The 14,823-nt window shown below is 38.8% G+C and overlaps 1 protein-coding gene across 1 annotated transcript; it reads right to left on the bottom strand.

Annotated features, from left to right (window-relative positions):
- Positions 1-9,980: 9,980 nt before the first annotated feature.
- Positions 9,981-14,402, bottom strand: LOC148724676 (uncharacterized). The gene is made up of 2 exons (XM_088729750.1): positions 11,312-14,402; positions 9,981-10,703 (listed from the first exon to the last, which is right to left on the bottom strand). The coding sequence occupies exons 1-2, from the start codon at positions 14,383-14,385 to the stop codon at positions 10,646-10,648; spliced, it is 3,132 nt and encodes a 1,043-aa protein (XP_088585876.1). The 5' UTR covers positions 14,386-14,402; the 3' UTR covers positions 9,981-10,645.
- Between the last annotated feature and the right edge of the window lie 421 nt (positions 14,403-14,823).

The following is a 14,823-nucleotide window of genomic DNA, read 5'->3' as shown; positions in this document are numbered from 1 at the left end:
TCGTTCGGCTCTGTTTAATCTGTAAGACTTTGAAATAAAATCTAGCGCCATTTAACGTGTTTGTTTTATTTATGATAACTATCAGAGCGTAGAAAGTAAATCTGCGATTGCTTTGTTGTTCCCTTTCTCTGCTCTGTGATTGACCCAGAAAACTCTCGCAAATCTCTTCACCAATCAGATACAAAAGTAAAAATATCGTCGATCTGGTCACCCGCGCTTTTAGCGGTTTAGTCGGTTTTGCTTTGAAGTTTCCTAAAGTTATTTTCTTGTGACTACTTTGGTTTTGGTTTTACGACACTCTCTCCTTTGCTTTTAACATTGCTCTCATTATTATTAGTATTACTATTATTACAACTATTTAAGTTGAGGTTCAGTATATGAACTTATGTCTTCAAAGTGTAGGTAACATTTTGGCAAAACTGAGAAAACTGATTCATAATTCAGGTCGCACAATTGAAAGCCAAAATAATCATCTTTACGAAGTGTGTTTTTAACTAAGATATCCGGTTTCTATCACAGCTCTTGTTAAGATATTATTAAAAACTTTAGTTATAATGAATTCCAAGAACAAAAAATATCAATAATATTTTGGTTGTAAGACCTTATATCAGAAGTAAAGACATTGACCACAACAACATCAGCTTGGGACTCTTTTCTAGCCAATCACAGAGCTGAGAATGAACTTGTAAGGAAAATGATAATGTGATAGGGCAAAGTTCAATTGAGTGTCGAAAGTAATCCTGGCTGGCTCTGTTTTTGCCTTACCTCGCTTTGTGATTGGTCCAGAAAACACGCGCCAATCTCTCAACCAATCAGACGTTAAACTAAAAACAATTACGACTTGGTCTCACGCGTTTTCCCGCGCTTTTGGATGATTGGTCGGTTTTTAGCTTCAGTTCTCCCATAGGTATTTTCCTTTCTTCTGATTGGCCGTTGTGATTCCTTTGTTTCAGTTTTACGACACTCAATCCAAAAGCACTCTATCGCTAACACCATTATTATTGTTCTGACCATATTACAGTTTAGGTTCCAAATATGAACAGGGTCCAGTTGATCAAAGGCAGATTACTACTAACCTAGGGTTCAATTTTTATCCAGGTTTCCTTATTTCTCTCGTCAAGAAACTTTTTGGGACAATTTTCCCTGTTTTTTTACGAGCTTCCGATGATCAAATTGTAGACAAAAATAGTTAAACTGAACTTTCTTTGAAAGCTTTCAGATCTGAAATCAAATTTCAGGCTAACCCTGGGTTATTTTAACCCAGCTTTGGACAAACCGGCCAAGATGTCTTCGCTTGCGCCCTTTGCCCGCTAACTTCTTCAAGTGATTTACATGTGAATTCTCACTACAAAACTATCAACACATGTATCTTATGGCAATTCAGAATACACACCTATCAATCTTAGGGCGATTTCTTTTTTTCCTTTTTTCATAAATCGAACTGATTCACCTTATCAATTTAGAGAGAAAATTATGTCAGCTGGTAAGTAGAGATGAGAATCATATCTCAGAAAAATAACAAAGTTAAAGATGTTTTGTAATCTCAAGTTTAAAGAAAACAGTGCCGTAATTTTCGCATCATGAAAAATTCACCAAAGATTCTCCTCAGAACCCTATTAATCCCCCCTCTCATAGACAACTAATTGTCTGATCCTCCAGCGTTCCCCCCCCCTCTAAAAATGATGTGATCTCCAAAATCCTCCACCTTCCTTTAGATGGCAAAACGATAAATAAACAATTTCAAACTGGTTCATATGAACATTGATTGCCCCTCCCCTCCCCGACTCCTTTGCTGATGTTTCATCTGCGCGTAATTCAGATAAAATGTATCAATAGCATCTCAGATTTAAAACTTCGCTTTTGGATTCATTGAGTTGATATCCGTCACAGAAAATTTTTGTATTATTTTTCGACCACCACATGGCCAGACAGTGAAACCTGTTAAATTTTTCCTATATTTTCTGACAGAATAAAAACGTGAATTCTTTTAAGAAAAGTGAAAATAATGGGCGGAAGCCATAGAACTATAAGAGAGAGACGGCTCACCTTTATAAACAAACGCGTGCCTCGTTCAGTTTCCTGGTCGTTTGATTAGTAAAACCAGAAGTTGGAAACTGAAAGAAAAACTTATCCTGTCAATATTGAATGCAAATAAATATGCGTTCTTGTCCAAGGGTGAGGTGAAGAAGGCTGGATATTCGGCGAGTTGTTTTTCTTTGCGTTTGTAAGGATCGAGACTATGTGGTGGTCCACAAAGAACCCCAGAGAGGCTAATATCCAGCCCTTCTTGGCCTAACAGGCTTGGTCGATAAATGATTTGTTATACAACAAAAAAATTCCACTTTACTTTCAAATAAAGAATGATTTCTTTATCATAGAGAGCCAACTGTGTTTGCAGCACATTAAACCTACGAGAGTTGTTTATTTTTTTTGTTTTTCTGCCTGTTCTCTACCGCTTTTGCGACTCCATCGCCGACATTGTCAAAAAATAATAAACTTTGTAAGGGTGTTCCACACAGTTTTGTTTCTTGCTCAGGAACAAAGAGGGCGATCCCGAGCGGGAAAAAAGGTTCCACCTTGCCAATCAGAACTAACATTTCGCTTCATCTTGCTTACGTGTCAGCTATATATCAAATAGTTTTACTACAAAGTAAGGATTTGCATCGATTGATTGGTAAATAAATATCACCGCCTCACTCTTTTCATACAAAATACAAAGAAAAGTATTGGAGCGCGTGCTGTTTACATCATAATTTTTTTGCTCTTAAAAATTGATTTGCCTTGCGTCTTAATTAACCCTGTCAGAGTTAAGTTACAAATAGCTTCTCCTCTTTAATATCGAAACATTATCATGCAAATAGGTGATGAGAATACAGAAACTGCTCAGCGGTAAGAAAGCCATCTTGACCCAACATCAAATTCTCTACACTTTTTTAAAGGAAATATATGTGACTAAGAAGGGAGAAATGCTTATGAGATCTTGGAGGTGAAGGTTTAAGGATGGCAAAAACCAATTTATTTTGCTTACAAATCTTTGTTCGCGTCAAACTTTACGACGGAAAATTTTCCCCACTTTTTCTGAGACTTTGGATCTCTTGCATTCCACTCACTAATTAAAACAAGTTTCCATATTTTAAAATTACTCTGGATTGTTTAAAAAAGGAAAAAATGTTTTTTTTAATTTTAGCGTTTATTGGCTGCTTACCTTACAATCAAACCGTTGTACTCGACACGTGGCACGTGCCGAGTTTGATGCGTTATTCGCGTGACCTCAGAATTCAAAAGCAAGAAATTGAAATAAAAACCTGTAAAAGAACTATGAATGCAAATAGCAAGAGTCACGCGAGTTAAGAACAAAATGTTAATTTGATCGATTAAATAAAAATTATAGTGAGTCTCAGTTAAATCATTTAGATCGCTGAAAGAACAAATCGTCAGCAGATTGAAAAAGTTCCAATTAGTGGGCTGGAGGCTTTTACGGCTAAAGGTTGGAACTTGAGGCATATTATGGCTAAAAGTTAATTTCTTTCCGTTGTGATAAATGAAAAATTTTTTATGGCTACACTTTCTACGCTCAACGGCAAATTGTTTTGTCGATTTACGGCTAACGGTTTACCACATTGAGAACCTCATTTCAAAGATTGCTTTCACGTTTGAATTCTCTGTCACCAAATATAAGCAAGTTTCTGTCAGAATATAAAAATAAGTGTCTGTGAATTATTTTATTCAAGCTGCTTACCAAATGGAAAACGTAGAAAATTCCGAGTTTAGTATCCTGATCGTCTGATGGATGAAACCAAAATCAAGAAACCGCGTGCCTGCAAAACAAAAATTTATGAAAATAGCCAGTGTCACAACAATGTTTGAACTTGATCTTAAAACACATATTAACCCTTCAACTCCCATGAGTGATCAGGACAGAATTTCTCCTAACAATATCAACACGAAATCAAGCACACAAGTTATGAGAATAAAGAAAAGTATCAAATAGGGGAGTATCAGTTGACCTAGTACCAAATTCTCCTAACTGACTTCATACCAATTATATGGCAGACAGTATGGAGAATTATGACTGAAATATTTGGACTAAAAGGGTTAATAGTTAACAATTATTCCACTCGCGCTTGTTGGATATGAGATATCATGAGATATCATGATATATGAGATATCATCTCATATCCAACAAGGGCGAGTGGAATAATTGTTTTATTAAAAACGCCCCCAAGATATTACACAAATCTCACCAAATCTTAAGTTTTTTAGCTCCTTTTAATTTTAAGCTGACGCGTACGCTTACAATATCTGTAGATTATGGTATATTGGCTCATATACCATAATGGCTAGGCCAATAAAAAGTCTTGAATTGCATTATCCAATGATCCAGTGTTTAATAATTACCAATATACCGGGATGAAAAAGTCAAACCTTTCTCGACTTAGGAGATTGTTTGAAATTCGGAATCCTCTGTAATAAATTTTTTCACGGAGTTGCGATCCGAAAATTTCAGTTTTCAGAGACCAGAGAAGTTTATTACTCAAGTTTGTTTATGCTCTTACACTACAAAAATATATAAATCGTGTCTTTTTCGGAGTTAATTCTTAACTTATAACAAACGAAATAAAAAAGACTTGATCTCAAAAGACAGACTAATAGTTATCAATATATTATCAATATATTAGGATAAAATAAAATCGAATCCTTCTCGATTTATCAATTTGTTTGAAATTCGGAATCCTCTCCCAAAATTTTTTTCACAAAGTTTCGATCCAAAATATTTCCATTTTCAGAAACGAGTGAAAAAAAATTCAATTAAAAAACGAATAAATTGTGTCTTATTCGGTGTTAATTCTGAATGTATGACACACGAAATTAGAATCAAGAAACTGAAAAAAAATTTCCTGGAAAACAGATTGCAGAAAAAATTACGACCCTGATCAGTAAAATAATAACAACAGTAATAACAATAATCAAATCCCTAAAATATATTATAACATATTCTGCGTTCTGTTTCCTCATTTCTGTTTCTTAAAGGAGAAACTTCCGACAGAAGAGAGAAGTTAATCACCAACGTTGAAACGCACGTAGTTCTTTTACAAGATATATTAATACAAAGCTACGCCATCTCCTTTATCATTCTTCCCTTGTTTCCCGAAACCATGGTACCCCCCCCCCCACAATTCCCCGCCCCCTTAATTCCCTGGATGGTAAATTATGCCTCATTTCTTACAAACAAACCACTGCCTTACTCACAACAAAATCATTGATGCTGCTTCCAACTTCCAACTTAAGAAGAAAATAAATTTGTTTTATTTACAATAAATTTTGATTTCTGGGGTCGCGTGAGGTTGACAACGATCCTTGTGTTATAGAACTGACAATATACATATACTCCTATTGTCTCCTTGCTATTCGGAATTACAAAATTGACTCTTTAACCACTAAGAGAGACTAGCATTTAATTTCTCCTCACAATTTCACAGCTGAATCACACATTAAGGTCAGAGAATAAAGGAAATGGTAACAAAGCTCTTGATTGTTGATCAAATTCTCCTCGCCAGCTCGTTATGAAATGTATCGAGAACAGTTTAGAGAATATGCATACTATCATGATGTGAGGGTGTAAAGGGTTAACAGGGCTTCGTTCATCAGTTGTAGGTGCAATATTCCGCATGAGCAATTTTTATGCATTAATCATCTCGCGTGAAAGAAAATTTCAAAAAACAGGTAGAAATCTATGAAAAGAAATTCATAGTAAGGAAAAGGAAAACTCGAGACTCTTCGAACATAGAGGTAATGAATTACGAGTATCCCGTTGAATTTTTTTCTATTTGGAGTTTCACCAAAAAGGTTTTGACCTTTAAAACGCTTTCACTTTCTGGCTTGCGTTGTTCTCTGTAACTCGGAAGATGTAAAGGAGCCGTGCGAGTGTGAAGTCGGACAACCTTTTTTCGGACGGGCTCACGACAGCTTTCGTTATGGTTTTCTTAAGGATTATCTGGGGAGGGGGGGGGGGCATATGGTTCATATAATTATGAATGTTATGTCGGAAATTTGTCTTCTGTTTTGCTGTTACAACACATAATAACACGTGTCCCGATTCGTTGTAACTTTGGTGGAGTCAATAACCCATGCGGTGCATCGCAAAATTTGAACAGGCACACCATAGTGGAGAGATGTTATTTCATCTTGTGTTAGTGTAGACTGCTCCAGGCATTCATGAAGTTAAACAAAGCTCAATTAAAACGGCGGGTAAGTAGCAGAGGAGTGAAAAATCCTATTTTAACCCTTTAGATCGTAAAGTTGACAAGCTTCTTTCTCCTTACAATGTCACCCTTGAAGGGCGTAGTCAGGGGGGCCCCGGGTGCCCGTGAGCCTCCCCTTGGTAGGCCTTCTTTTAAGCAAACAACCTACAACATTCAGGTGGTGAAAATGCCATGACAATATCTTGGCCTGCCCAGTATACTCTCACTGCTCATCCCAAAACTGTAACATTAAGTAAAACATGCACGGTGTGGAGGTTGACATGACAATCTGGTAAGTAGCCCCTGTGACCCCCCCCCCCTTTGAAAAATTCTGGCTACGCCCCTGCCCTTGAATCAAATGTAAAGGTTAGGAGAATAATGGAAATGATCACCAATCTACTGTAACAAACTCCTGATTGTCAAACAAATTCTCCTTGTGGTTACCATAGGAAATGTACTGAGATCAGTGTGGAGAATATAGATGGTGTAAAGGGTAAGAACAGGAGGGAGAGCGGTTTGAAATTTATTTATTTATTTATTTAGAAGATTTGCCGACAGGTAGGGAAACCGCAACAGCTTCCCGCCAATCACTGCGGGCTCAGTAACTCATCCAACCCACCCCAGGGGAGGACAACCATTACACAGTAATCTCGTGCGTGGGAAATTAACGTCTCCTACCCCTAAGCCTCTAGGAGACGGGACCTCCATTTATTCGTCCCTATCCGAGAAGACTAGAATATCTAACCGTTTCTTGATATTATAGAAAGGCAGCATATTCTTCTCAATTATTTTAAGATATTGAGTGCTGGTCCGGCCGGGACTCGAACTCGCGACCTCCCGCACAACAGTTCAGCGCTCTATCCATTGAGCTAACCGAGAGGCGGTTGAAATTTCACTTTCATAAGCCGGGGCAAGAACAATGGAAATTCCTGAACGATCTCAGTTTATGCAGGCCGCACACGAATAACAAAGTAGTTAGGGCAAAATATTTATTTCAAAGTTATTTTTCTGATCCAGAAACCGGAGACATTGAAAAAAATATACTTTAAACACGAAGGCGCGCTATATAAGGAAGTCTTCCCTGGGAAGACCTAGGCTCATTTGTCACTCACCGTTGACGTGTGCGGGTCAAATTTAAATGCTGGTAGACGAACAAAAGGAGCTAATGAGATATCTATTGTTTACTTCCACCAGCATGGTGGGGTTCTCTCCTGGTGTACCGATTCACACGGGAATTACCATTGTTCTTTCTTTGTTTAGGAGTCGTTGGTTAGCTGTTGTGTATTGTTTGGTCTTTTGTATCGGTTCTTGTGAACCTGTACATGAGGACAGAACCGCATGGTGGCATGAGGTAACGTGCGAACCACCTACTTCAGTCTCAAATTTACCGCCACAAATAAAGACAGTTTCCATTGGAGAAAGGAAATACAAATCTCAAGAATTCTTGTATTGTGATGAAGACATAAAACAATTTTGAGGAATGCGCCCGCTGTTCACTGGTTTGGAGTAGCTGTAGCTCAAGCTGACTTGACTCTAAGAGTTCTACATCACGACGGTTGATAAACAAATGGTCCAGTGGGTCCTAAGGCTCCTTTTGTAGCGTGCCTTCGTGTTTAAGCTTATCTTTAAATTTTCTAAAATCTTGACGAAATATCTGATCACAGGAGCTCCTACTGATTAGGAAAATGATATAAAAAAGCTTGGGAAACCTCTATTTCTCAAAGTGAGTAGACTACCAGTGGTCCCTCCTTTTCAGTAAAGTCCGTCGTGCGAGTAAAAAAAAACTCAGCGAAAAAAAGTTAATGTTAGAACGCAGCGAGAGATCTAAAGCTTTTTTCACTCGCGCAACAGACTTCGCCTAAAGTGGGGGCTGCTCGTAGCCTAAACGTAAGAAACCAATATCTTTAGCTGTGATCCGTGGCCAAGATTCGTCTTTTTACAGTTCGAACACTTCGGTTTTGGTTTTATGACACTCTTGACACTGCTTTTGCAATTATTATTAATATCATTATTATTATTAATATTATCATTACTCATATTACAACTATTTAAGTAGAGGTTCAAGAAATAAACCTATGTTTTCAAACTGTAGGTAACATTTTGACAAAATTGATAAAAACTGATTGATAGTTCAAGATTCATAGTAAAAGTCAAAATCATCTCTACGAAGTGTGTTTATAACTTAGAAATCCGGTTTCCATCACAGTATTGTTTAGACATCATTAATAATTGCCGTAAAATGAATTCCAAGAGACAAAAATACTACCAAATTTTTGGTTGTAAGACCTTATATCAGATGAAAAGACATAGGTCACAACAACCACATTCTCTGTAGCACCCACTCCCCAACAGGAGCAGCGTTTGTCTCGTGCAGTGATGACTTCAGAGCGAGGTTTTGGTACTGTGAGAGAGTTAAGAGAATTCCTCCACCGATTGCGTTGAAAGTAATGGCTTAGAATTCGTGTACCTTACAACGATCTTCAGTGGAAACGTCAAGCTACACTTGATACCTCAATTTCTCCTAAAATCTTCCAGAGATTCGCCCTTCTGAGTTCTTTACTTTTCATCATGATCATTATTTGGATAAACTAGTTCGGCTCTGTTTAATCTGTGAGGGTTAAAATTAAATCTTTTGCCTTTTTCCGTTTTTATTTGTTTCATTTATGATCACTATCGGAGCAATTTTCATTGTAGTATCGAAAGTAAATCCGGATTTGCTTTGTTTTGCTTTACTTCCGCTCTCTGATTGGCTCAGAAAACTCGCACCAATCTCTTAACCAATCAGTTACAAAAGTAAAACACATTCATGATTTGGTCACCCGCGTTTTCCAGCGGTTTAAGCAGTTTGGTCGGTTTTGCTTTGAAGTCTCTCAAAGGTATTTTCTTGTGACTACTTCGGTTTTGGTTTTCCGACACCCCATCGCTTTTAAGAATGTTATCATTATTATCATAACTATTATTACAACTTGTTAAGTTGAGGTTCAATCTATGAGCTTATGCCTTCAAAGTGTGGCTAACATTTTTGCAAATTCGAGAAAATTGATTCCAAATCTAGGTCGCAGGATCGGAAACCAAAATAATCACCTCGACGGAGTGTTTTTAACCTAGAAATCCGGTTTCCATCACAGCCATCGTCTAGATATCATTACCAACTGTAGTAGAATAAACTCCAAGAACAAAAAAAGGAATAACGTTTTGGTTGTAAGACCTTATATCAGAAGAAAAGACATAGACAACAACAACATCAGCTTGGGACTCTCTTCCAGCGAGTCTGAAAGCTGAGAAATAGATTTTAAGGATAATGATAATGTGATAGAGCAATGTTCAGTCGAGTGTCGAAAGTAATCCTAGCTGGCTCTAGAACTGCTTTTGCCTTACTTGGCTTTGTGATTGGTCGATAAAACCCTGGCCAATCTCTCAACCAATCAGGCGCTAAACTAAAAACAATTACGACTTGGTCGCCCGCTTTTTCCCGCGTTTTGGGATGATTGGTCGGTTTTTAATCTGAGTTCTCTCAAAGGTATTTTCCATTCTTCTGATTGGCCGTTGTGATTCCTTTCTTTCAGTTTTACAACACTCAATTCAAAAGCACTCTATCGCCAAAACCATTATTATTGTTATTATTATTTTACAGTTTAGGTTCCAGAAATTAACAGGGTCCAGTTGTTCGAAGGCCGATTAGCACTAACCCAGCGTTAAATTTTAATGCAGGTTTCGCTATTTCATCATTCACCGTATTCTTTTTAGAGCATCCGATCATCAAATTGTAGACAAAAACAGTGAAACAGAACTTTCTTTTAAAGCTTTCAGGCCTGAAATCAAATATCACGCTAACCCAGGGTTATCTTAAACCAGCTTTGAACATTCCGGCCCAGATATCTACGCCTGCGCCCTTCGCCCGTTCACTCCTTGAAGTAATTTATAGATGAACTCTTCATGAATAAGTATTAACACATTATGTATCTAATGGCAGTTCAGAATACACACCTATCAATCTAAGAGTGACTTCTTTTTTTTTTTTTCTTACGTACTACCGAGCTGGTTCTCCTTATCAATTTAAAGAGAAAATTATGGCAGCTAGAGGGTAAAATTTAGAATCATATCCTAAAAAAATAAAAAGGTTAATGATTTTTTGTAATCTCAAATTTAAAGAACACTGCCATAATTTTCCCATAGTGGAAAATTTACTCAACATTTTCTATTTTTTGATTTTTCAATAATCTGTTCATTTTCGTTCCTCCTCGGCAAACATAATACAACTTTTGGGCGAATGACATCGCTTGCTGGACAGCTGGGCCGTGTAAAAAAAAAGCACCCACAAGAGCAGTGCAAAGTAAAAAGTTTTTGTGTAAAAAAATACCAGTTTTCCATCCAGTAAACTGGAGGGGAGGGAGAGTCAAGGATCAGTCGCTACTCTGTTTCTTGTCCCCGTCACTTTCGTCCTTCGTCAGTTCTTTTTGCCTAAAACAAAACTTTTGAGTTAAGAATAATGTGTAATACTTTTTTTTTTGTACGTTTACATAATCTCCCAGTCGTTGTCATTAGACTTGTTATAGACATAAAAGTTAGCTTCCTCACCATATTCACTGATTTATCGATTAATTTATTCATAATTTATTTATTATATTTTCGCTCAGATTGTGGTCATTGTCCTGTCAATCTTTACACCAATGCATAATTGTAAACATCTTGCACACTTAAGAAACTACACTGAATCATAACCTGTTTTTGCTAAACCTTTCACTCCCAAGATCTGATTTTTAATTCTCCCTTCTAGTTGCTACACCTTTTCTTGTAAATTTGTGATGGGAATTTGGTGTTAGATAATGAACAGCTTGTACCTGATAAGTGGTTGCTGGATAATGTACGGATATTATAGGGAGAAGTTACATGTTAATCACTTCTAGGATTTAAAGGGCTAAAAAAACCGTCTAACATGTGCCGTCATAAAATAAAACCTCATAGTTGCAGACGTTTTTCTAATTAAAGAAAAAGGAAGGCTCCTGTTTATTTTCACAAGCTCAAATGGGTTATGTCGATTACACAAAATTACTCAAAAACAAGCTTACCTTATTTTTTTCAAGTCGAATGTCACGTTGTCTCCCATCAGTTCAAACGGAGCCCATTGGGCAGGTTCGGTGAAGCCGTTGCCTTTCAACCATTTGATGGCCTGGTGAAGAGATTCACTGGCACTTTCTCCAGCAGCCAGGTGTTTGTAGAAAACTTTCATGAGTAGCTCTGTTGCTTTGTCTTCTATGGCCCACGATGCCACCAACACTGAACGTGCACCAGATCCTAGGAAAGCCCGAGCGATTCCAATGACTCCCTCTTGTTTAAACGTTCCACGCCCACTGTGACAACAGCTAAGTACGACCAGTTTAGCTCGCAGCTTCACCTTTGAAATGTCGGACATTGTCAAAAGGTAGTCTTCTTCTTGTGGAATAATTTTAGTGGTGCAGTTGGGGGACAGGGCAATCTCCCCTCTCTCGGCATTACCATGGGCGGCAAGATGTATCAGGCTCACTGAATGAAGTGCGTGAAGTACCGCCTGCTTTGTTGCGTGCTCTCCTAACAAAGGCTGAACACCCAGGAGTCGGCCAACCATCTCCGCTTCCTTTCGTGCACCCAACAATGGTGTCAATTTCAGGGTACCTCCTTTATACTGCACTTCACCAGCCAAAGGATCACCCACTACCAGTGCACCAGACTGACTGTGATAGTCCCTCGGACATTCCTGAATGATGCCGAGAGTCGTCAGAGAAGGGACGATGCGGATTCTGTGGGTTTCTGAAAAATACTTTCCCACTGTCTCATCCCGCAAGGCAGCAAAAGGGACTCGGTACGAACACTTCTCAGGCACAATGATGACTTCAGGCTCTGTTAGGAAATCTTTGACAGGAGCGATAAGCTGGTCATAACACAGTTGAAGAATCATTTCGTTGCGTTTGAGTTCGTCTCCTTGCGAGGTTGCTCGGCTCTCTTCTTGAGGAGATATGACGATATCGTCACCCAAAGATCGATCCTCGCAGTTCTGGTCACGTGAAATTCCGAAACTGGAGGCACTTTCTTTAAAAATTTCCTCCACATCGCAAACGCATGCAGCCATAAGTGTGTCAATTTTTATTACGGGGCTCACTCGATAGTCAATGTCTCCATTTGCTTTTAAAACCCACAGATGAACATGCCGCTCACAATATGAAATGTACAAAACAGCGCAATTGCTCTCTTGACTCACAATGCTTTCGATCCTTGGCCGAGATGTTGAATCAGCTGAGATGTGGCTTTCAATTGGGAGTTTATCAGCCAATAATTCTGCGAGGCCTCTAGCGCGTCTTAGCTCCTCCACATTAAGAGAGTCTCGCACACTTCCGGTGGCACACAGCATGCGACTGAGCAACTCGTAGGGGGAATTACCGTGCTCTTCTAAGAGACATGTTTTAAATTCGTCGTTTTCTTTGAGAAAATTTCGCAACTTTTCATAAATTTCAATACTTTGACGTAGATACACCATTGCCTCCTCAAGCTTTGATTCCGATTTCTTTAACTGAGCGATTCCGAGAAGGCTGTGAAAGTCAGTCATATTGTCTCCAATTCCGCTGCTCATCAAGTGCGCTTTCTCAAAGTATTTTTCCGATTCGTAGTAATTGCCAAGCGATAGGGACACGTACCCAAGGTCTAAATAGATTAGACCTTGTGGTTGTCTATCGCCAGTATTGATGGTGATAGCAAGCCCTTTCTCGAGTAACTCTCTAGCTTTCTGGTAGTCATGAAACGATCCTAACAGAATTGCCAGGTTCCTGTAGCAGTACGCTTCCCTCTCTCTTACGCCAATTTCTATACTGATGGCGAGTGCTTTGTCAAAATGTTCCTTAGCCTCCTTATGTTTACGAAGTGATTGAAACACAGCTCCAAGCTCCGCATACTCTCTCCCTTCTCCTTTCCTGTCGCCAATTTCTGTTGCGATAGCAAGAGCTTTCTCGTGATATTCTTTAGCCTTCTGATATTCACCGAGTGATCCAAACACAGCTCCAAGGCTCCCATACCTTGTCCCTTCTCCTTTCCTGTCGCCAATTTCTGTTGCGATAGCAAGAGCTTTCTCGTAATATTCTTTAGCCTTCTGATATTCACCGAGTGATACAAACACAGTTCCAAGGTTCCCATAACTTGTCCCTTCTCCTTTCCTGTCGCCAATTTCTGTTGCGATAGCAAGAGCTTTCTCGTGATATTCTTTAGCCTTCTGATATTCACCGAGTGATCGAAACACAGTTCCAAGGTTCCCATAACTTGTCCCTTCTCCTTTCCTGTCGCCAATTTCTGTTGCGATAGCAAGAGCTTTCTCGTGATATTCTTTAGCCTTCTGATATTCACCGAGTGATTGAAACACAGTTCCAAGGTTCCCATACCGTGTCCCTTCTCCTTCTCTATCGCCAATTTCTGTTTCGATAGCAAGAGCTTTCTCGTGATATTCTTTAGCCTTCTGATATTCATCGAGTAATATAAACACATTTCCAAGGTTCCCATACACTGTCTCTTGTCCTCGCCTGTCGCCAATTTCTGTTGCGATAGCAAGAGCTTTCTCGTAATATTCTTTAGCCTTCTGATATTCACCGAGTGATCGAAACACAGTTCCAAGGTTCCCATTACATGCCCCTTCCCCTTTCCTATGGCCAATTTCTGTTGCGATAGCAAGAGCTTTCTCGTGATATTCTTTAGCCTTCTGATATTCACCGAGTGATTGAAACAGGACTCCTAGCCTTCCATAAGTCACTGCTTCTCCAATTCCGTCGCCAATTGATTTTGCGATGGCAAGTGCGCCTTGAAAAAGTTCCTTGGCTTCTGCAAGCCTACTTTGTCTTTTGTATTTGTCTCCCAGTTCAATAATTGAGTTTGTAGTATTGTGGAACATGGCGATAAGTTTGTTGGTGTATCGTACTGCGTTTGTGTAACCGGAGATTGCGTAGTACGCATTGAATATTACCTCAGAGACATCCAGTCCGTTCATATGAAGGCCTAGATTGTTGAGTAAGACTAAACATTCATAACACAAATGAGCGGCTTGTATACCACGATCAGTGTTTAGAAGATATGTGGCAACATCTAAACCTATCCTGATCTTCTGTAGGATTTCACGCGTGTTAGTCATCACGTACTCCTATTTGTTTGACCAAATACCTTCCTGAAATGGAAAAAAAATCAACAGGTTAAAATACAGAAAACTTAAAAAACTAAATTAGATGATGACTCTTGGTAGCTATCTCTCTGCAAAAGTTTAGACAGTGCTTACTTTCCACGAGTGCTTGTAAGTGCGAGTGCAACATTACTTTTCTCTCTTCGTTTTTCCATAGCTAATAAATTGTGCATAAACAACACTGATTCTTGACAAATCGCGATGCAAAATTTACGAAAACATGTAACTTTTAGACCCAACCTATGTAGGGAGGGGTGCTTAGATCAATTTTTTTCGGGTATGTGCTGTTCTTCCTCAGAACCGTTCTTAATCCCCCCCCCCCTCTCTCATAGACAATTAATTGTCTGATCCTCCCCCGAAAAATGATATGATCTCCAAAATCCTCCATCTTCC

Source organism: Stylophora pistillata, chromosome 8 (assembly GCF_964205215.1).
Source record: "Stylophora pistillata chromosome 8, jaStyPist1.2, whole genome shotgun sequence".
Lineage (NCBI taxonomy): Eukaryota > Metazoa > Cnidaria > Anthozoa > Scleractinia > Pocilloporidae > Stylophora > Stylophora pistillata.
Note: the sequence above shows the minus strand (reverse complement) of the source record. Positions and strands in the feature narration are given on the sequence as shown.